Source organism: Juglans regia, chromosome 10 (genome assembly GCF_001411555.2).
Source record: "Juglans regia cultivar Chandler chromosome 10, Walnut 2.0, whole genome shotgun sequence".
Classification (NCBI taxonomy): domain Eukaryota; kingdom Viridiplantae; phylum Streptophyta; class Magnoliopsida; order Fagales; family Juglandaceae; genus Juglans; species Juglans regia.
Genome location: NC_049910.1, coordinates 34,957,351 through 34,981,024, shown reverse-complemented (window position 1 = coordinate 34,981,024; position 23,674 = coordinate 34,957,351). Strand labels below are relative to the sequence as shown.

At 37.1% G+C, this 23,674-nt stretch overlaps 1 protein-coding gene across 3 annotated transcripts; it reads right to left on the bottom strand.

Moving 5' to 3' along the window:
* Positions 1 to 434: 434 nt before the first annotated feature.
* On the bottom strand, positions 435 to 18,740 carry LOC109004075 (homeobox-DDT domain protein RLT3). 3 transcript variants are annotated; one of them, XM_018982485.2, is made up of 17 exons: positions 18,321 to 18,740; positions 17,757 to 18,191; positions 15,710 to 15,768; positions 15,338 to 15,583; positions 15,137 to 15,199; positions 14,846 to 15,062; positions 14,632 to 14,732; positions 14,005 to 14,091; positions 13,739 to 13,870; positions 7,258 to 7,398; positions 5,688 to 5,810; positions 5,072 to 5,530; positions 4,586 to 4,996; positions 3,780 to 4,400; positions 2,542 to 2,646; positions 2,198 to 2,418; positions 435 to 1,004 (listed from the first exon to the last, which is right to left on the bottom strand). In XM_018982485.2, the coding sequence occupies exons 1-17, from the start codon at positions 18,376 to 18,378 to the stop codon at positions 1,001 to 1,003; spliced, it is 3,483 nt and encodes a 1,160-aa protein (XP_018838030.1). In that variant the 5' UTR covers positions 18,379 to 18,740; the 3' UTR covers positions 435 to 1,000. The 3 variants fall into 3 exon arrangements, with proteins under 3 accessions (XP_018838030.1, XP_035550464.1, XP_035550465.1); XM_035694571.1 differs by having other exon boundaries at positions 435 to 1,000; XM_035694572.1 differs by having other exon boundaries at positions 435 to 1,000; positions 15,350 to 15,583.
* Positions 18,741 to 23,674: the final 4,934 nt, after the last annotated feature.

Below are 23,674 nucleotides of genomic sequence, written 5' to 3'. Positions count from 1 at the left end.
TCAAAAGTCAGTTTCAATTCATTAATAAAATTTTAATATACATTTTGTAGATTAAAAAAAAAAAAAAAAAAATCCATTGTCTTGATCTGAAAAAAAAAAAAAATCATTAAGCCGTGAATTTTTTCATCAATATTAAATTTTAACATGAATACACTCAACAAATCCATTCGATTTTTTTTCCATTTCTTTGCATTAAAGGCTCCACCTAATACCATATCTACAAGACTACAAGCAGATACCATCATATTCATAAAGTTTCATCTTAAAACACATGCACACTAATCTTAAAATACATCACTTTCAACATGCTTTGCTTTCGTAAAATATCAACAAAAAACATTACAAAATCATCATTTATTTCTTAGAAAATGAATCAATAAGGCTTGATCTACTCTATTTCTAGCATAAAATCATAGCATCCATAACTCATCAAGAATCCCATCATAATGCAATTACATAACAAGAGGCAGAAGATGCCAAACATGAAAGAAAGTCTCCCTCTACTTTATGATTGGGTACATTCACAATGCTTGCAAAAGGTAAAAGATTGCATAAAGCAAGAAGTCTACTTTGGATAAAGATTTATTCCTCTCTTCTTCCAAGTAGAGTGAAAAGTAGACGGACAAAATTTTAATCCCTCGATGCCGAAGGTTGTAAGAGTTAAGAGGGCTCATGAAAATAGTAATGAACCAGAAACTTAAAAACTTTCCTGAATATATCTAAAGCTAATGCTGTACAACGTTCAATCACACAAACTACAAGTCTATACAAGTAGGAACGGAGTTACAATTGTTGCCATCAGCCCCTCTTACTCGGACTCGTAAAGCATCAGCAACATCCCTTTAAAACTCATAGCCAGCAATGGTTCCCCCCGATTTGGCAATTGACAATCGGGTTGCAATGAGAAAAATCAGCAGAAAGTTCCTCAATGCCTCAGATGCTCGGTTAAAATTCCGACTTGCATTAGCTCCTTAAGAACACTGGATGCTTTGGAGCACGCCTACCTGAATCGAAAAGGAGAATTTAAGTGCAGCTTATAAATAGACTAAAACTGTTCAAGTGCAAAACCAAGCTGCATTATAATTTCAACTAGGAGGGTGCATCGAGTTCCAGCCACCCTATGGAGACAAATATCACAGCAATTAAGCAACCCCACCAGTTATTGCAGCAATTAAAATATTATCACCACTATGATTACAACATTAAATTCTCTCTGTTGGTGTAGGACGGGATGTAACGTGAGGAAAATAGCAAATAATAAATATAACAACATAAATGACTTCAAACAGAAAATCATCATGACATCTCCCAAAATTAGCTTACATCGGGGCACCATTTGTCAATCAGAAAACTTAAAAGGAAAAATTTTCATCAAATGAAACGGGCTGCAGGTCTACTTTAATTACTATGTTCTAAAATCTTTTTTAGGCTTCTTACTGATGCATGGAAATTCTCTCTTTAGATTCCTTTCTGTTTTGATAAGTACAGGGTTGCTTTTAAAAATTTATGTATGATAAATTCTTTTATAACATTTGTTATGACATAGAACCTCACCAAAGCAAGACCCCTTTGGATCCATCTTTGATGAGTAAACCACGGATACACAATCCCATTCATCGGAACCGTGTATTAAGTAATCCAAGGGAACTCTTGGTGCACAACCAAACCCAAGATGTAAGTATGACACTCATCCCAAGCCCACCTTTAACCACTAGGTTGTTTCCTAACGATTTGTTTTAGCCAAATTTATACAACCAATTATTTTCAAGAAAACATATATATTTTTTATAAGTAAAACTTTATTAATAGAAATGCATAGAAAATATTTCTCATTGAATAGTGATTAAAAGAGTCTAATTTATTTGGTGAGGCAAAAATGGGAAAAGCCACCACTTCCAACTTTCATACACTACATACTACTTGATCATTGAAGAGCACAACAACATTATTGACCTATCATCAAAAGTATACTAACATTGACAAAAGACAGTAGTTCCAAGACTAAATTCAAAAATCCAAATCACTAACAACCCAATTTTACTTTCTCAATTTCTAAACAGGAAAAAGAAAGGATCATAAGTTAAGCCCAAATCAATTCCAAAAATATCGAAAAACAAATTCTAAATGTGTTGAAATTTATGATGTTTTGAAAATCATGTACCAAGAAATGATACTGACAAACAAGGAAATCTTTTACCTCGGACACTGATTTCTTGTTTCTTTCCGGGATGAACTCTTTCCAAGCCAGGGAGCAATTAAAGAATCCAATTTCACCAACCAAAGTGCAACTGCAGCTGTTGTTTGAGGTAGAGATGTAAAGGACACAATAATCTCTTGAACAACATTATAGGAAACTTGCTGAACGCTGCATTCATATAACCAGTCCACATTGATGGCACCAACAAAATCAGCAAGAACCTGAGATATTTACAAAATAGAATGAACAAAAATGTGAAGTTCAGAGAACAACAACCAGAAAGATTTACACCCAGAAACGGCAATAATAGCAAAATATAAATAATAGATGAAGGGGAACAAAACCTGCAAAATGTCTGCCAAAGAAGAGGTGCGTCTAAGCCGTTTGACCCAGAGCTTATGAGCAGACTTTGTCCAAGCACCAATCAAGGCTTCTTCAGGCATTACTGACTGCACAGGAGGTGGAAAGAATGATATGCATCACACACATACGTACAAAACGGACATTTATTTGGGGAAAACATATCATTTTAATAAGTATTATAATGATAAAAAAAATTCTTGATCATTATAAATAATGCTCATCATTTACAGACATTATAACAGGCACTAAATTGATTTAATTTGTAGAAAAGTTGTAAGACCAATACAATGTAGCCTTGTCCCAACTATTATATATATATATATATATATATATATAAGTAGAATAAGTATTTTAATAATCAAGAAAAATATGACAAATGGCCTGCTTGACGTACACCTCTGGGCAGGAGAGGTAATACAGTACATATACCTAAGTAGAGAGAGAGAAGAGAGAGAGAGAAGGGAGCGAGAAAATCATAGAAGCTAAAGCCAGAGGAACATAAGTTGGCTGTCTCCAATTGTATAGTGCCTAAAATAAGAAAGCCTCAAGGTCTTCGGTGGTCCTAGTCAGGTTTTTGAAGCTTTAGTCAATTTTTTCCCTCCACGTGCACCACATCAGACAAATCAGGATCATTTCCCACAAGGTCTCGTTGTGATGGCTACCAAACTGCCCATTCCATGTTAACAGTTCAACCACTCATCCAGGTATCATCCAAATTACGCCATAAAGGCTTAAGACTACTTGCCATAGAGTGCTGGCTACCTCGCAATGGAGTGGAAGATGATCCATAGATTTTTCAATCTTCTTGCAAATCAGCATCATTCTTTTACCATTGCGTGTCTCTTCCTAAGGTTGTTTAGGGTAAGAATCTTCCCAACTGCAAGCTCCTAGCTACCTTGCAATTGACTGGAAGATGATCCATAGATTTCTCATCCTTCTTGCACATCAGCATCATTCTGTTAACCATTGCGTGTCTCTTCCAAAGGTTGTTTAGGGTAAGAATCTTCCAAATTGCAAGCTCTTTAGAGAGAGTATGTTTTAACTTAAACCTTTTGATCTAGGAAGTTCATTACTCTAAAAAAAATATAGATACACTAGCACACTCGTAAAAGGATAATAAATATAGACAGGTATACAACCATAATACATATGAGTGCATTTTGTGCATGTGCATTTGTGTGTGTGCATATGAAAAGCTAATAGCAAAATGACAGCCCACCTCAACTGCATGAATCGCAGCTTTTAGTGACTGGATCTGTGATGATAGGACTTTATGCTTTGGGAACATAATATTAGCATCTTCTTCCTCCCTACATGTGGCTGCATGGACGGCGTATCTTTCTTCTAGATCAAAGTCAAGCTCAAACGTGATATGGCAAACCCTACAGTGCTTCTCATCTCTCCAATAGAGGTCATGACAACTTTCGCATTTAGCAAGTGAATCAAGATAGGATCTTTTACCATGTTTTACAGCATTAAGACATGAGTAAAAAGAATTCCATAGCCATGAGTCAAATGCTTGTAGACGGCTCCATCTTTCTTCTTGTTCTTCTCCATTCTTTCCAACATCAAGAAAAACAGCCCCAGATGAAGGCAAAGAATCTTTTCCAGTCCCAGTCAGGCTTAGGTTGTCTACGTCAGATACTGGAGAACAACTATTCTCTCTGACCATATCCAGTTCAGAATGAACAGATTGTGTCAAATACCTGGTTCCCGCACTATTTACCATTCTACTTGACATTCCCTGGCAAAGAGACACTTGCCGCTTCTCTAAAGATGCAATAAGTAGAGCCTCCCGCTTACCTCTGTCATCTAAAGCAGACAACAAGGTGCAGAAATCCTGCATTTGGATGAACCAAACACAAGCAAATAATGAAAGGGAAAAAAGGTGACAGAATACAAGAAACACATTACATCATATAAAAAAGGCTAAGAAATATGTTGCTTTGCTTCATATTTTAAATTTTTGATAAATGAAATTCCCAAGCAAGGGCTATACATTAATAGAAAGGCTCAGAAGAATACCTCTATGGTATCAATCACTTTCCAATGACCATCTTCTGAAGATTCAAAATAGACCCTCCTATGGCCTGGATCATATCCATTACAAGGGCCCAAGAAGAGCCAGTATCTATTATACCTACGATCAGACCCCAAAAACACAGATTGCATTGGATGCAAATCTAACTCAACTTCTTTTTCTTTTTCTCCTTTGCCAGAGGATCTCTCCTGATAGAACCTTGCCATTGACACTGACGAATCTGCCGGATGAAACTTCAATAATGAATATGCTTCTTTTAAACCATGCAATTGTCCAGCATGGGCCTGTGGTGACCAGGTTAAGCTATGTTGTCTAGCTGATGACCTCTTTAATTTTGCTCCAGAACCATAATGATGGATGTTAGGAACACATTCGACAATAGCATGCATTGGATCCTAGAAAAAGATTAGCTGAATAAGTTCAAATGGTTAATGATTGACTAAACCAAACTAAAATGATATATAGATTACCTCCACCCTGATACTGGATCCAGCAAGAAGAAGATCAGTTAGAGCCACTAATGCATTCAACTTTTCTTCAATGCTTAAATCTGAATATTCACCTTCCATTAATCCTAGCAACCACGCTTCTCCTGGATGGCTCTCATCAATTTCATTGTATACGGTTAGCATGTTACTTGGACTTTTACGACCACTCATGTACTTGATTTTTCTTATGTTGGAATTTTCTGATCCACACCCCAAATCGTCACTGCTGCTACATGGACCACTGTCATTAGGATAATCCTCAACACTTCCTGAATCCTCAGTATCTGATTGAAATTCGCCGATTTCCTTTGCAACATAATTATTACGTAGACGATACGCAAATGATGAGATCTTTTCAAATAAAGTAATATCACTCGAAAGAGTTGAACATATTAAAGACTCCAGATCTTCAGTTGTGCCAGACAGATTCAACTCAACAATCTTCAAAACAAAATAAAAATTCATCATTAATATAAGTTGCCACTGATATATATGCCATTATGCCCATGGCAATATTGACAACGGTGACAATGATGATAACAACATGACCAACATCTCTTCCCTCCAAACTAGTAAACTCCATATTCTGGTAACTCACCTGCAGTGACTTTGCCAAGTCAGAAACTTTCGAACCATTATTTCCTTGTTCTGACAAAACCTTGAACAATTCGCACTTCAAAGTACCAGGGCGTAGACCGTAATTCAGTATTAGGTTCATTTCCTAGATAACACAAACATGGAATATTAAATATGTGAAAACAAAATAAACTTATTTAGATTAAAAAACAGAACCACCAATATGTTAGAAGGAGGGGGGGGGGGGCGCCTTCTACTACCATTAAAAAAACAAATTCCTATACATAAGAAGATTATGAAAACCTACACTTTTTAGTTGGAGTTTCTAAATACATCCAAGGATAGACATCCTAAAAGTGTCCCTCACCACCACCACAGACGAAAAAATGTAAAAAAAATAAGCAAGCAAGTCCTATTCAGTATGAAATTCAGCATTAAGAGGATAAAAGTGACAAGGTACCCCACCAATCCATAGAGGCTCCATACTGGGTTAATTACAAATTCTAAATGGGATTTTTTTTTTTTTTTTTCAAATGCTCTAGGTGTTTAACCTCAACTCAGATTGAAAAAGTTTTCAAAGGAGGTTTCTTTATCGGTCTTCTCAAAGGAGATTAATTTTTTTTATTGGCAAAGGGTGTTCGAGACCAACGTCCCGACTAATCCCGAGGGTGCACAGGCCTTCAACAAAGAGTTTCCCGCAAGTGCACCTCGGGTAATTAAAGGGAAAAATCCCCTAGTCTGATGGGCCCTAGAGATTGTTTGCACCCAACAGGATTCAAACCTTAGACCTTGGAGGGAGCATATACCACCAAGACCAAGACCTTTACCACTTGAGCCAACCTCTACGGGTTTCAAAGGAGATTAATAGCTACTAAACATGAATTTCATAGTAATCAAGCAAATATAATGAATACTTTTTTTATGAGTAAAAGTTAGTTTATTAATAGAAAAAGACATAGCCCACGTACATAGGAAGTATACACAGAATACACCTAATTACCACTAAGCACTAACAATGGATACAAGCAAATTATGAAAGTTATCCCCATGAATTATGAATACTCTTTTACAAAGGCATGATAATGGAATTATGAAGGAGAAACGTCCATATAGCCAAATTTAATAGTTATGTTTGATGCAATATAATTTTCTCCATAATTATTTTTTCTTTTTCCAGGTGAGAAAGTTCATTGTTCATGGAACCTGGTCCCCTACCAAAAGTGGAAGCTCTTTTCAGACATCTGCAGGTAGAAAACTGAGGGTGATAGCATCTCAGTAGTTTGGGATTCTATTAATATAGAGATGTAGAGAATTAATATTGATTTTCAAAGCTACTTCTTTAGATATTATGCAACAACTTGACAACCTATGAATTTTGTCTGAGTTGCTAAATGCAAAGCAAGGTTGAGTAATCTTTCAATATGCCAAATAAATCTAGATCTCATGATTGATTCCAACTTGTATGATAGATACAAACAGGGGGGGAATCATCTGCAACATCTAAGCTGAAATACTGACTTATCACTTAGTATGACCAATATGAAGCTTATCTAAAAATCAGGTGCAACACTGAGAATATATAAGTTGAATACCCTGCTAAGGGCTTCCCTCCGCAATGCACCTTGCTTTGAACCAAAACCAGCAGCAACTAATACTTGACGCAGTATTTCTGCCCATGTTAGAGGGTTTAAAGATCTCTCCCAGAACTCCAGAGCAACTTTTTGATTTTCAACCTGCCAATTTATCAATAAAAGTATGCAATTCTTGAGAGCTTCCATTTGAATTCTTCTTACTAAAGGAAATATAAGCTAGTAACAGGAGAAACAAGTAAACCTCACCAAAGTACTACCAAAGAAACAAGTCCATTAAAAAATCTACTATATCAACATCTTAGAGAATTTTTAAAATACTATCATTTGTCCACCATTGTATAGTTAGTAATTAAATTTTAGATCATTAGTACACCATTGTACCACCACGAGCACTTGGATCTTTGAAAGGTGTTTGAAGGGGCTTCGGATACCAGGATAAGTATTTAGGAAGAATATTCTCTGAAGGATTAGACCCTATACAGGTGTAGCTTGCCTGTGGTTCACTTCGTTCCTTGTATTAGAGTCCTATTTTTTTTTTTTTTATAAGTAAGAAAAAATTAGAGTGCTATTTGTTAATATAAATAAGATGGGGATGTTCTGATGTGTTTGATTGCTATGACATAGAGTCTACCTTTTTTCTTGTATATGACCTATTGTACAGTCTTTTTTCAGGCATTAAAACTAACTGATTTCATCTAGATAGAAATCCTGGCTATTGTACCAAACCATTCTTCCTGAGAAGTGGTCTAATTTAACCCTCTTTTGGCACCAAGATCTTTAAAGGGAAGGGCATGCATACTAAATCTGGATAGCGAAGACTAAAGAACCTGCCCCCCGGGTTCTTATTCAAATAGTCTACGTCAAGCCACTGCTTACAGCCTTCAATAGGATGGGGATTGGGGACCCAGCCCCTGCCATCTAAAGCTTGCCACCCCTCTCAATTAGTAAAGCTTGAAACACTTCAATGGCCCCCTGTCCTTACCAGACCATGATGGAAGGCCAAGGACAGGAGGTTGTGGTTGGCTCTAAAGAGTGTGATGATAAATGACATTAAATCTTTTAAAAGGAACTGGCAAGGGTCCTTCATTATATATGCTCATTAGTTGTCTCCATTTTTATGGACTGTCATCAAGCTTGAGACCCAGCAAATTCAACCAAAGTTAACTATTTTGACTAGCTGTTGGTTAAGCCCATTAATGTACAGATTCTTAAAATTAAAGAAAAAATATTCTTAAAACTGAAAAAAAAATAATGGAGAAAGATACTGGTTTTGAAAATTATCTCAACCATAGTTCATTTTTTAAATAAACAAGAGGGTTACCAGAGAGGGAGCCTCTGATTTGGAATGTAGGAATCTATTTGAGGAGGGGGTGATGGGGATGCTGGCGGATTCGCAGTGGATTACTAGAGAGGGGGAGCCCATACCCCTGAACTGTATGTTACCAAACAAGGCTAGTGTGTTTGATTGGGTTCTACTTAAGGTGAAGGAAATTCAACATTGTGCGGGGATGGAGTGTGAGGGCTTTGATGAACAATTTATGGCTTTACTTACTGCCATAGAAGTGGATCACACTCAACTTAAGATATCTGGGTCTAAAACATATAGGGAGCTAAAGAGACTTACGTGGTCTTTGAATTATGAGGGCAGCTCAAGCCAAGATAGATCTAAAGGGAAGGGGATAGTATCTTCTATATGAAGCCCAAAATTGTGTCATGTAATGTCCACGGGCTTGACGAGGCCAATAAGCATCTTCGTATAAAAAATTTGCTTTGTGAGTGGAAAGTGGACATAGTATACTTACAGGAAACCAAGCTGAAATTTATTCCAAGAAGAATTGTGCAAAGTATATGGAGCTGTCCATATGTGGATTGGGTGTGTCTTGCTTCAAATGGGGCTTCGGGAGGTATATTAGTGATGTGGGATAAAAGGGTGGTAGAGAAATTGGAGGACTTCATAGGGGAGTACACAGTGGCGTGCTATTTTAAGAGTACGGGAGATACCTTCATGTGGACTTTTGCAGGTATTTACTAGCCGAACTTAGACAGTACTAGAAGATTATTATGGGAAGAATTAGTTGGAGTATATAGCTAGTGGGACTTTCCATGGTGCATAGGTGGTGACTTTAATTTAATAATTTAATAAGGTTCCCAAGCGAACGTTCTGGAGATGGTAGACTACAACAATGATAGAACTCTCGGAGTGCATTTTTGACTTGAATATGGTGAACCTTCCTCTTATGGGGGGGTTCTTTCACATGGTCCAACACTCAGGGTGGTTTTGGATACACAAACATATCTCATCTCATCTCATCTATCTCATCATTACAACTTTCTTAAATTCTCATACAAAAATATAATAAACAATTCAACTTTTTCAAATCTCAAAATAAAAATAATACTAAAAAATTATATTTAACAATATTTTATTCAACTTTCAACAAAACATCTCATCTGAACTCTCTATCCAAACCCACCCTCAAACTTGGTCTCGACTAGATAGATTCGGCTACATTTGGATACCAAGAATACTTCACTGCTATTCATTACTTTATTATTATTTTTCACCTAGTTTTTACTACTATTTATTACTTTTCACTACTATTCAATATTATACTATTACTTTTTCATTATTTTTTCACTACTATTCACAACTCTTCTCACTACCCAAACGTACCCAACTCATCGGAATGGAAAATTCATTATCCGGATGTTTGTCAAAAGAGGTTGCCTCATATTTGTTCAGATCATTTTCCGATCTTGCTGGATTGTGATGGTATTCAAGGAGGACGGCGGTACTTTAAATTCAAAAATATGTGGCTGAAAACCGAAGGTTTTGTGGACAGGGTAAGGCAATCGTGGTCCTCATACTAGATTCACAGCACCCCTAGCTTCATCCTTGCAGGTAAATTGAAAGTTTTAGAAAAAGACCTAAAGCTCTGGAATACTCAAACCTTTGGTGACATGGGGGGATGTAAGAAAACCATGAGGGAGGAGCTACAGGAATTAGAGAGGATAAAAGAGGACAAGGTTCTTTCTCTAGAAGAGATATCTAGGAAGACAAAGTTGGTCTCAGAATTAGAGAGGGTGATTTTATTAGAGGAGATTTCTTGGTGCCAAAAATCAAGAGCATTGTGGTTGAAAGAAGGGGACCATAGTATGAAGTTCTCTCATAGAGTGGCTAACTCTCATAGGAGAACCAGTACCGTTGAGACGCTAAATATTGATGGTGTGGATTGCATGGAGGCCCCCGTGATCCGTGAACATGTTGCTGATTTTTTTTAACATTTGCTTACAAAGCAAGACGGGTGGTGACCAAAGCTTGATGGACTAGGTTTTGACTCTATTGAGCAGCAGAGTGTCTCTTGGTTGGAAAGGCCTTTCGAGGAGGCAAAGGTACACGGTGTGATGAGAAGAATGGTCAAAGACAAAGCTCTAGGCCCGGACGATTTTTCTATGGGATTCTTCCAAACATGTAGGGATGTAGTGAATGAGGATCTAATGAAGGTGTTCCAAGAACTGTTCTCGGCTGGAAATTTTGAGAAAAGCCTAAATGCCACTTTTATTGCATTGATTCTTAAGGAGATAGGGGCATCAAAGGTAAACGATTATCGGCCCATTAACCATGTCAATGGGGTGTACAAGATCATATCAAGGTGCTTGCAAATCGCCTAGGAGAGGCATTGGGAAAACTCATTACTAAACCCCAAAATGCATTTGTAAGGTGCAGGCAAATTCTGGATTCAGTTCTTATCGCCAATGAATGTCTAGATAGTAGACTAAAGTCTGGCACTTCAGGGATTCTATATAAGTTGGATATGGAGAAGGCCTATGATCACGTTAAATGGGAATTTCTACTCTACTTACTTGGGAGGTGTGGATTTGGGGAGAGATGGTGTTCATGGATCGAATGGTGCATATCAACGGCGAGATTTTCAGTTTTAATAAATGGCAGTCCAGTTAGCTTCTTTAACAGCTCCCAAGGCCCAAGACAAGGGGATCCGTTATCCCCACTCCTCTGTCATTGTTATGGAGGCGCTTAGTAGAATGATCACAACTTTGGTTAATAATGGCTTCGTGGCTGGTTTCTCAGTCGGAGACCCCAATAGGGGCATTATTAACATTTCTCATTTATTATTTGCAGATGATACACTATATTTTGAGACATATCAAAATCAGCTTGAGGCACTACTACTTTGTTTTGAAGCAGCATCAGGTTTGAAAGTGAATTTTGACAAATCAAAGTTGGTGCCAGTTGGAAATATTAGCAACATTCGGCAATTGGCTAGCATGCTTGGATGTAAAGTTTCCTCTCTTCCCATGGATTACCTTTGTCTGCCGTTGGGGGCTACCACAAGGGCTATATCAATATGGGATAAAGTGATTGAGAAGATAGAATGTAGATTGGCAGGTTGGAAGAGAATGTACTTGTCGAAAGATGATAGGATTACATTAATTAAAAGTACTTTGTTTAACTTACTAACATATTTCTTGTCTCTATTCTCAATTCCAACAAGCGTGTTGATTCGGATTGAAAAACTTCAGCGTGATTTCCTTTGGAGTGGTGTGGTGGATGAATTCAAATTCCACCTAATCAGTTAGGACAAGGTATGCACCCCAATCTCTTCCGGTGGGTATTAGAAATATAAGAATTTTCAATCGGGCCTTACTTGGGAAATGGTTGTGGAGATATAGTGTGAAACCGGAAGCCCTATAGAAGTCGGTGGTTGATTGTAATTTGTAAATATGGAGGTTTGTGGGGGGATGGTGTACTAGAGAGGTGAGTAGGGCCTATAGAGTTGGAGTTTGGAAGCACATTATACGTGAGTGGGGGGATTTTGCTCGCCATACTAAACTTGTGTTGGGAGGGAGCTCTAGAATAAAATTTTGGAGTGACATATGGTGTGGTCATAATGTCCTAAAAGACTCATTCCCTTCAGTTTTCCGATTTGCATGTGAAAGAGAAGGTTCAGTGGCTGATTTCATGGTGCTATCGGGGGACCAAGTCGAATGGAACATCAATTTCAGTAGAGCGACCCAAGATTGGGAAGTTGGCAACTTCAAGGACTTCTTTAGCCTATTGTACTCCGCAAAACCGAGTGGGCAACGAGTTGACACATTGTGGTGGGTACCTGCAAGTAAAGGTACATTCTCGGTTTGATCTTTCTACAAATCCTTAACTCATCTCGCCGAATAATCAGTTTTCGTTGAGAAAGATTTGGCGAAATAAGGCACATCCCAAAGCAGCATTCTTTACTTGGACAGCCTCCCTGGGGAAGATATTGACAACAGATAACTTGAGGAAACGCAAGGTGATCATAGTAGACTTGTGTTGCATGTGTAAGAAGTTCAGTGAGACTGTGGATCCTCTTTTACTATATTGTGAGATTGCTAGAGGGTTATAGAATGAAGTATTCAGCAGAGTAGAGTTTGCTTGGGTAATGCCCACCACTGTGGTAGAATTCTTGGCCAGCTAGAAGACTATAGGAGGTATCTCGCAAATCAAAGCCATGGAAGATGATTCCTATTTGTATTATGTGGTGCTTGTGGCAGGAGCGCAACGACTGGATGTTTGAAAACAATGAGCGCTCAATAGAGGAACTTAGATCTTTCTTTTTTAGAACTTTATTTCTATGGGCCCTAGTTGTAGTCTGTAGATTTTAATGGGGTTGATTTTCATGATTTTCTTATTTCCATTGTGTCACCCTAAATAAGTTTTATCTCTTGTATATCATCTTGTGTACTCGAACTATGCCTATCATTATTAATACAATCGTTTACTTATCATAAAATAAACAAGAGAACTATCAACCAAGTAAGACTCCCAATCCTTACTAGATTTGGTAGCATACAAATTTTCTATAAAGTGGTTCTCTATGATGCAAAGGGAGGTAGTACAAGTCGAGGAAGGACATAAAGCCTTCCTCCGTCCTCGTAGGATCATTCGGGTGGAGTATTAGTCTTGTGGGAAACAAGGGATTAGGGTAGTTACAATGACTTGTTTTGCTTTGGGGAAGTGTGTTTTATCCCAATGGGGCTTGTTGTATATTGGATAGGTTTCTAATTTCTCCCTATTGGGCAATGTTCATTAGGGGCTCTCTATTATGGGCTAGGTGTTTTATCTTGTATGCATTTAGTGTACTTGGTTACACTTGATATTAATACATTTTTACTTGTAAATATATATATATATATAGAAAATCTTGATTCATGACAGCTATTTATTGTTATGAAGGACCTTTTCTAAATCAAATCATAGAGAAGCGATGCTTGCGCAACCTAGTTCACATCCTAGCAATGGCAAGGAAGGCCCATACCTTTTACATTCAAAATTTAAACGATTCGTGCACATTCTACTTTAGTTATTTGTTTGTTCTACCAAGATAATAAGAGTGTGGATAAAAGCTGCAAATATTAATAGAAAAAGGCTATTCTTTACTAAGTTACATGCTAACTGCTATAATCCACATGGTTTTATGCTTACCGAGTGAAGTAATGCAAGAAAATTGCAAGATTTGCTCAAATTGGGGGAAAATCCACTACTAAGCTCTGCCTGAACATCAGATATAAGAAGCTTGAGAAGGGCCACATGGATTTTTCCAAGTAACAAGGAATCCTGGAAGGCATGGACAGAGAAAAGATGAAACCAACAAAGCTAAACTGAATTTCACTCAAATAAAATGGTAAGGGATACATGCACAAACACAAAAGGGTTAATTATGTGAAGTTGGTTCAGAAATGAGATATAACCTTGTCATGAAAAGCTTGAGCAAACTCATCAAGAGTGAAGGGGCATAAATCAACAGCAACAGCATAAGTATAAAGAAAATGGAAAACCTGCCAAAGAAAAGTCAGCCCAATATTTTAGCATGATACTTCAAAGTGTAATTCCACAGGAAGAAAGTGCAGCAATACAGAACTTTATTGACTTTTTTAACAGATTAAATTTCCATGCAGAACAATACATGATTATGTCTTGTTTCTATAGCACAAGATGATGAGTCTAAAGAAGCATATGATAACCCTCTCTTCAAATGGATGTGCTAATCAAAACATCAAATAAAAGGTAGGAACCAATGAGCTTCTCTAGCATAAAGCAAGTGTTAGGCAAGAGTTCTGTTATTCCAAAAACTTCTAAAATCACTATTTATAGGTCTTAAACATATAAGAGGCAGCCTATGATATACTTTGTCTTTGTTAGGTAAAATATACATAAATAAGACGTTCAAATGCATGCTTTGGAAAAGGCAATGCAAGAGAAAGACAACAGCTATCTTTTATGGGTAAGGACAACAGCTATCTTTGCAATTGACATATTTGGCATTTGTTGAAGTAGTAATCAAAATCAGGTCATAATCACTTTTGCACACAACGCACCTTAAATAATTTCTTGACAATCCCTGGAGAGGATTCCCAAGGCTGCATACAGAATGGCTGCTTCATCTTAACAGAATTTGGAGGAAACTCAGCCAGCACATCTGAAAAATCACCAGAAGTTCTTGATACAAACCACTTCAAATATCATGAATATACAATAATAGCATTAAACAAGATGGACAGAAACCATCTGGATTCTTCCTCCAAAACCAACCTTTGCAAAGTGAACAACCGTGTAAACCATTGGCAGCAAGGTGATCTGAACACCTCAGTGGATTTGGTCCTCCTTGTAATTCTTGCAGCTCCAGCTCTTCATCATCCACAAGCATTGCAACCTGATCAAGGTACTCTTGAGATATTTCTCCTTCCAAAGCAAGTTCACATTTCACTTTATCTGGCTGTTTCTGATGCTCATCCCTGTTAGTTTGCACCTGCCATATAACAAGAATTTATATCTTACCACATCTGTTAATAGAAACCACTCATGTAATAACTTATTAGATACCTCTCTTCTTCTGATGGACTGTTTCCTCTTCTCTTGTGGTTTATTTCTTAAACTTCCCTGTTTCTAAATACATCACTAACAGTCAGCCAACTTTCTCACAGTAACCAAACCATTAATTTACAAAGACGATCAATCCACAGATACCAGCTCATATAGAAAAGTATATTCACAAAAAAACATGAACCGGAGTAAATGAATTACAGCAACAGGAACCTTCTGTCTAGGTCTTTTCTCCCGAAGTAGTGGCTTTTTCCGGGACATAGAAGTTGAGATTGGAGATATATTAGCAACTTCCCCATCAGAAACATTGATACCAGTTGGAAAATCTCCACCATCAGGATTAGTTGCTCGCCAAACTGTCATCAAACCTTTCCCAATGCCATGTTTCGTCACAGGTGCACTCTTTTCATTAGAACCCTGGTGACTTAATATGGCATGCTCGCAAACCTTTACAAAGAAAAAATTTCCACAAGTTTAAGTGAAAATTAGAAAGTGTGGTGCAATAAGAATAACCTAGTAGTTGACAACACAACAATTTGCTAAATATGACAAGAAAAAATCTTTCTCAACTACCTTTCTCCTTGTGTCTGCTCTTTGGTTGTCTAGGCAACATGGATGGGAATTTTTAGAATCTAAACCAGAAAAGACATTATGAGTTAAATGTTATCATAGAATACATTTTTTTACAGGTAAAAAAGTTTAATAAAAATATTATAACGTTAAATAGAATCATAGAATACATAGAACGAGGAAAATTAAGACTGAGAGAGAGAAGGATGGAGGGGAGAAGAAGTAATTCATCAGGACATTTCAAATGGGACACAACCTATGAAACTGAGTATATGGGAAAAAATCCCCCTGTATAACTTCCAAGCACAAGTTCTTGTGGAAAAGATGTAAAAAGAAGAAAAATAAATCAGAAAGTCTACTCCCAGAAAAAAAGGCTTAAACATTTTTGAGGAAAATAAAACTAAACCAGAAGTTCCTGTAATGCATTTCAGAAGGAATCAATCTACAAGAAAAAGGCCCCTATATAACTTCCAAGCACGTGCACTCATGGGAAGAAGTAAAATAAATAAATCAGAAAATCCACCCCCACAAGCGAGACATAGATGTTTCTTGAGGAAAATAAAACTAAATATGAAGTTTGAGGAAAATAAAATTAAATCAGAAGTTCCCTAGCACATTTCAGAAGGAACTGACCAAAACCAAAAATGAATATGCACTAAAGACAGAGATCCCAAGCAACCCAATGCTTTAAGAAAAGATGATCCATCAAATCCCTGTCCCTTTTACACATATACAACCAGTTGACCAAATCTCTTCAGCCTTCTCAAATCAAAGAAAGCCCCCTTTGCAGGGCAAAAGCATGCCAAATCTCTTCTCGTGAAAATTCATACGGTGCTGCCGCACATGGACCTTACAAAATGACATCAAGTCATAAGTTTTCATCAGTAGTATGCCATAAACCCAAATTTGGCTCCCGAATCACACACACATTGGACCTCTAGAGGGGCTCAAAGAAAAGTTATGGAGTCTATCTTCCAATTCCATGTGGTATAGAAGTTTAGGATATAAATGCATAACATGATACCAGAACTGCATAACTCAAAAACCCAATTCATGTTGCATTTGTGGGCCAGTTCCCAAAGCTTGCAATTCCAACTACGACAATGAGTTGTAAAGTTGCTACCATTAAATAAAGGAGGGATATTGGAAAGAAAGTTAAAAAAAAAAAGATTAGCAAGAAAGATGAATAAAAGGAGAGAGAGAAAAATAAAGAACAGAAGATTTTGACTTATAATTTCTTTGATAAGTAAAATAAAGTTTTATTGAATCGAGTACATAGGCGATTCCCAGTATACAGGGATTATATGTTGAATTATAATTGAGGCACCAATCCTAGGAATGATATTTGCATATTCAGCCAGTCCATCTGAGTGCTTGTGATCTGTTAAAATGGCAGGTTCACATAGAGTTGAAGTGTTCAGTGTATTAGAACCATCAAATTATACTCAAAAGATAGTTTGTCCAAAATCATCTTATACCCTAGCACAATTGTGGAAACCTGAGATCTTAAGATCCATATTGAAAATACATTGGAAGAGTTACTATTCGTTTTGACTAGCTGCATGGTATTGCATACTTAAGGGAACGCTTGGTTTCTGGGTAAGTAGGAACAGAGCCTAAAGACATGTATAACGATTTGGCTGCTTGTGCTCAGTTTACAATATCAACAATCTATAAGGACACCCTAATAACACTCCCTTTTTTTTTTATTGGCACCGGGTGTCCAGAATAGTGTCCCGACTAATTTCGAGGGAGCACATGCCCTCGACAAAGAGTTTTCCGCAAGTGCACCTTGGGTAATTTAAGGGAAAAATCTCTCATCCGATGGCCCCTAAAGATTGTTTGCACCCAAGAGGATTTGAACCTTAGACCTAGGGAGAGCATACCCCTAAACCCAAGGCCTTTACCACTTGAGCCAGCCACTAGGGTTCAATTATCAGGCAGAACAAGTAACCGATCATCCTAACGACCGTCAAAACTAGAAATACCTGTTACACAAATAATCATGCTTTTATTGAAGCAATACAAGAGAAAAGTGTCTGGATTATACCTGTAGGAGAGCAAAATGGCCCAGACGGAAGAGAGTCAAATTCCGAGCCAAGGGGAGGGCCATCCTTGCGGAACACCTTCTTCAGAATGTGGTCCGGAGTTAACAGGTTCTGAAGAAGAAAGACTTGTTTCTTTCTCTTCGCACTCTTGTTCTTCGCCGTAGATGGGCGCCTGTATATGGAAGATGAAGGACTCTCCGCCATACGCATCGAGAGATCTCCTTTAGAAACCTTTGTAGCAGAAATACTACCAGACCCATTCCTTCTAGTAAGAATCGGATGTTTCTTAATCAAAGCCGAATGAGATGGTACAATAAATCCATTTTCTCTTTTATCCCTCCTCCTCTTCTCAACAAACCATCCCTGGACCTGCTTGTATACCAATCCCAAAGCCGCGGCATAGTCTTCCATTACCTCTTTAGTAGGATACTTATCCTCTGCGTAAAAAAAAAAATTACGTTGGGCGTATTAGACATCTCAGATAGGAAAATCACAGAAGCATCAACAAAGGAGGAGAGAGAGCGAGAGAGGTTACGATAATGAAATGGCGGGTACGGTAAGGATACCTGAGTACAGCCGTTCAAGGGATTGAAGCTGTGACGGAGTTTTCCTTTTCATTTCCATTTGACTATTCCTTCTTCTGTTTCGTTTGGGATAATTTCAAGAAGCGGCAAACAAAACCCCCACGGACTTTCGCTCTCAACCAGCAGGAGCTACCATCAGTGTTTCCATAACAAGCGTGATACTGGAAAGTATGAAACCATGAAAAAGGAATCAAGAGAGCGTATGCGCAGACTGATAATCCAGGCTGCAAAATTAGCAGACAATATGCTCCCGCTCTTTCAATCCATCAGCGAATGAACACAGAGACAGGGCGAACGCAATAGGAGGAGAGATTCTGCAATTTGAGTCGAGGGAGGAAGAGAAGCAGATAATGAAACAAAGAGAGTGGTCTGAAGAGAGAGAGTGAGGGAGAGACAAGAGTAGGGTTTTGGGTTTTACCAAAAATATCTAAAAATCTTCTGGAAATGAAATATCCACCTCAGCTCCTCGCTATGGGACCATTTCCTTTTTATAATTGTTAGCCTCTTGTTGGGCCTAAGATAATGGTCCTCAGATAAAGGGCCTAAGGTATGATCCCAAACCCATATCCAGTGGATTGATATGTCAGTTATGAGAGAAAAGGGACAAACTTATTTTCTCCGATTTCTAAATTCTAATGCCTAAAAGGGTCCTAATTTTTCTGTTCGATGTTGTTTAACTTACGAGGAAAGATATTTGCAATCAGTAATTCTATAACTGTCGCGTAATTATTTTAAAATAAATAAATAAAATATGAGACTCATTAAAAAAATTATTTTTTTAATAATAGACCTCACTTTTTTTAAAATAATTGCGCGGTGTTTACGTACTTTACGGTTGTATGTAGAATTACTCTTAACTTATTTATCCCGACTATAATTGCAATTTGGATATTTTTTACTAGCTTCTCATTACATAAAAGATAAAGAAAACAAATTTATTGCAAGTTTTTTTTTATTGACACGCTAAATATAAGATGAAAAGTGTTACAGTCACAAAAAGATTTCACATAAGCAAACTTACAAACTAATATGGATTTATGTGATATGTTATATGTACTTTATAATAAAAATAACTTTACAATTATGAGGAAGGGGCCCATCCCAGAAAGGCCTAGGCCCAAGGAGGTCAAGCTACAGAACCCCAAGTCCAAAGACGAAACCCAACCGAGGGTTGAGAGCCTGAGCCAGAGGACCACGTGCCAAGCCAGTAACCGCAAACCAGCCCAAGAAGGCCTTTCGGCACCTAGCTTGAATACGCCAAGGAGAGCATCTCGAGACTCAACAACCTACCGAGTCCTACCGTATGGCACCAAGCAGAATGCCCTACTGCACGCGAACGGCTAGACGTGTCCAATCATGGTCTGATCAGACTCAAGGCATATCGCATTCAATGCATGTGTGAGAAGGCCCGACATGCAACAACGTGCCCTCAGAGTACGTAGAACGGCTCAGCCACGACCTAACACCCAACCTTGTCAGAAAGGTGGTAGCAAGTCTGACCTAGCAAGGCCTGACACGCCACGATCTCCCTCTGCCACCTAAGCCACGGACTGACACATTGTTGCAGCAGGGAATGAGTGATAGCAGGTCTAACTCAGGTACGACCTGACATGCCACAATCTCCCTCAACAGTGGAGCCCTGATCAGGTATAAATAACAATCATCCATTCTACGGGAAGGCTCTCTTGAATCCATTTACTATTCCATTTAATCTTTTAAGCTTTTCTCATCACTAGAAGATTATTCACTGACTTTAGCATTAGAGTGACCTCGAACGTCACCGGAGCCCTTTCTTCCTCATAGTTGTAGGTGGCGTGAGTTTGGTTATAGCGAAATTGCTCAAGCTACAAAACACGACATCAACAACAATATAACATATCATATCAACCTACATCAATTTGTGAGTTTACTTTTATGAAATCTATTGTGGCTAAAGTATTTATCACATACATTTGATATGGAATCTTGCCACACCAACTTACATTAACATAAATAGAGAATTACTTCATCTGCACAAGAATTCTAAGAAAGTGGTTTTACACATTAATGTGTCCGTAAGTTTTTTTTAGTTGTGTATTTTTAAGTAACATTTTTTTTTTTTATATATATAAACTAGATTCATTCATCAAACAATATAAGAAAGTACATACTCCATCCCAAATCTAAATAGTCAACTATAATTACATTAAATCAGAGTCTATAAGCACCCTACTAGAGATAAAATCCAGATAAGAGTGCCGACATTGATTTGTATCCTCAATTTATTTGGCATGTTGAGCTAGTAGGTGTGCTGCCTCATTTGCTTGTCTTCCCACATGAATGACATCAAACATCTAAAAATAATGAAGAATGTGCTAAATCTCCATGATCAAAGGCCCCTGAGATGTAAAATTTCTATCTTGGGAATTTATAGCTTCAACAACCGTCAAAGAATCCCCTTCCAATTGTAACCGTGAATACCCCATGTGTAGAATCATCTCTAAACCTCTTCATGATGCTAAGACTTCAATATCATCTACTAAAAAATTTCCAACTTCCTTCCTACTTGAAGCAAACAAGACAACCCATTTATCATCTTGAAGAATTATACCCACTCCAGCAGCTCCAATCTCCTTAAAGAGAGCCCCATCAAGATTCTAACATAACAAATTAGTGGAAGTTTCCATGACAGGATCCTTTCTTTTCTCAACACATCTCTAGACTACTTGATAAAATTAAAATTAGCCACATACTCAATACAATTATCAACACATACTTAAAGTGAGTCAGTTGTTGTCTCAAATAAGCTTTGGTTTCTGAATTTCCACACACCCTAAGCAATAGTAATAAATGATGAAACCAAGACATATTTTTTCCATAAGATTCCACACTAGCCCATCAAAGTAAGTAGCAATAGAGAAGAAATGAAACAATTGACTACATCGAGATGTCCAAATCTAAGTTACCTTTGAGCATAGACACAAAGCATGAAGTTGATCCTCAATTTGGGTGTTACAAATTCCACACAATCCTTTAAACACCCCGTTTCAATAAGTTTAACTTCATTTGTAGGCTATTTCGACTAGACCTCCATGCAAAAATTTTTACCTTTATAGGTAGAGCCAAATACCACAATTTTTCCAATAAGTTGGACACCTTCTAGACTCTGTACTTTCCATCTGATCAGGATTTTTGCTAAGTCCCAACCCAAAATGATGCCCAAATTTGACAGTATATTGTTCACTCTTTTGTTTCCCCTAAACAAACTTTATCCATGGCCCAAAAATGCAAAAAAGTATATAAAATTGAAACTACCACAAACGTGGAAAAAACTTTTTGTATCAAATCATAATTCCATTGCCTGGAGTATGCATCAAACAACAAATTTATAAGAGCATCTGGAGGTAACAGACTAGAACATTGAACCCCAATGGGATCTGCCTTTGCTGAAATCCATCTATCAGACCACACATTTATACTCTCACCACTCCCAATTCTCCAATAACACATTTTTTGTTTAAATATTCTTAGTTGTACATAAACTCCTCCATACATAAGAGGAATTATAATGAATATCAGATTGTACAAAAGAAGTATTTGAAAAATACCTTGCTTTCAGCACCTTCGCCACCAATGAATCTAGATTAGTCATTAGTCTCCATCCTTAGTTTGCAAGAAGTGCATGATTGAATAGTTCCAATTCTCAAAATCTCATACCACCAATTTACTCTAACTAATCCAATGCATTTTACGTTCAGATCCTCTTTGACCCCTATCAAAAGCGAGCAAACATATGTTCCAATTCTTTACACAACACTGTGGGCAATTTGGAACAACTTATAGTGAATGTTGGGATAGCTTGGGCCACAACTTTAATCAATATCTCCCTACCCACTTGCGAGAATTTTTCTTTTCACCCTTATAATTTATTCTAAATACAATACTTCAAATCTTGAAAGTTTTCTATTTTGGAGCGCCCCATAAAAGATTACAATCCCAAATAACCATCATGTGCTTGAATAGAGACCACATGTCATATATCCTTAATAGTTTTAACTTCTTCTAAATCCACATTTCTACTTGACAATAAATTTATTTTTTTCCAAATTTAAATGTTGTCTAGAAGCCCCTTCATAAACCTGTAACAACCTTTTAAGAGCTGTTTGTATACAAGAAGCCTTTCAACTCATCTCATCTCATCTAATTATTACAACTTTTTCAAACTCTCATACAAAATATAATAAATTATTTAACTTTTTCAAATCAAAATAACAATAATATTCTGACAATATTTTATTCAACTTTCAACTTTCATCTTCTCTTATCTCATCTCAACTCACCATCCAAAACTCTAATAATAGCTTCATTTTCAGTCACAACGGATTTTGCAAAACAATAAACTATCATCAACAAAGAACAAATGGCTAATGACTAGGGTAGCATTACAAATTTTACTCCCCATAATCACTCTCCTAGTCACATCATTTTGAATAAGATCAAATAATATTTCCGCATACAAGATAAATAAGTAGAGTGATAAAGAATATCATTGTCGTATCCCACATGAGGGTATAAATGATGAAGAAGGCACACCATTTATTAAAATCTTATAAGAAACTGAAGAGATACATGACAAAATTAGCGCTACCCATTTTGGATCAAACCCCAATTTTACCAACATCCTTTCAAGAAACTTCCACTCCACCTTATTATAAGCCTTACACATGTCCAATTTAATTGACATAACACTATATTTTCCCCCTCATTCTCCGTTTTATAGAATGTACAACCTCATATACAAGAATAATATTGTCAGTAATAATTCTTCCCAGTACAAAAGCTAATTGGCTAAAGGAGATAATACTTGGTAGAATTAATTTCAACCTATTAGCAATCATCTTAACAATTATCTTATAGACCACATTGTATAAACTAATAGGCCGAAAATCTTGAACTTTTCCAGGCTTATTTTTCTTTGGAATAAGGACAATAAAAGTGTCATTCAACTCTATAGGAATTACCTCTTAATGTAGAATAGATAAAATTGTGTTGCTAACATTTCCCCCCGCTATGTGCCTTCATAGGTTACGTTTGGAATAAAGATTTTTTAACTTCCTCAACAGAATAAGGTTGTAATAGTGACTGATTCATCTCATCAGTAACTTTTTCTGCAAAATATTTGTAACTGGATCCATCCTGCTAGGACAAACAGTGAAAAATAGATTTGAAAAATCGGGAACTATACCCCCATCCAATTCCTCTCCCTCTTTCCAAACACCCGTAACATCTTGAAGTTTGGAAATATGATTTTTGTTTTTTTGCTGAGAGCATTTATGATGAAAAAATTACGTATTTTT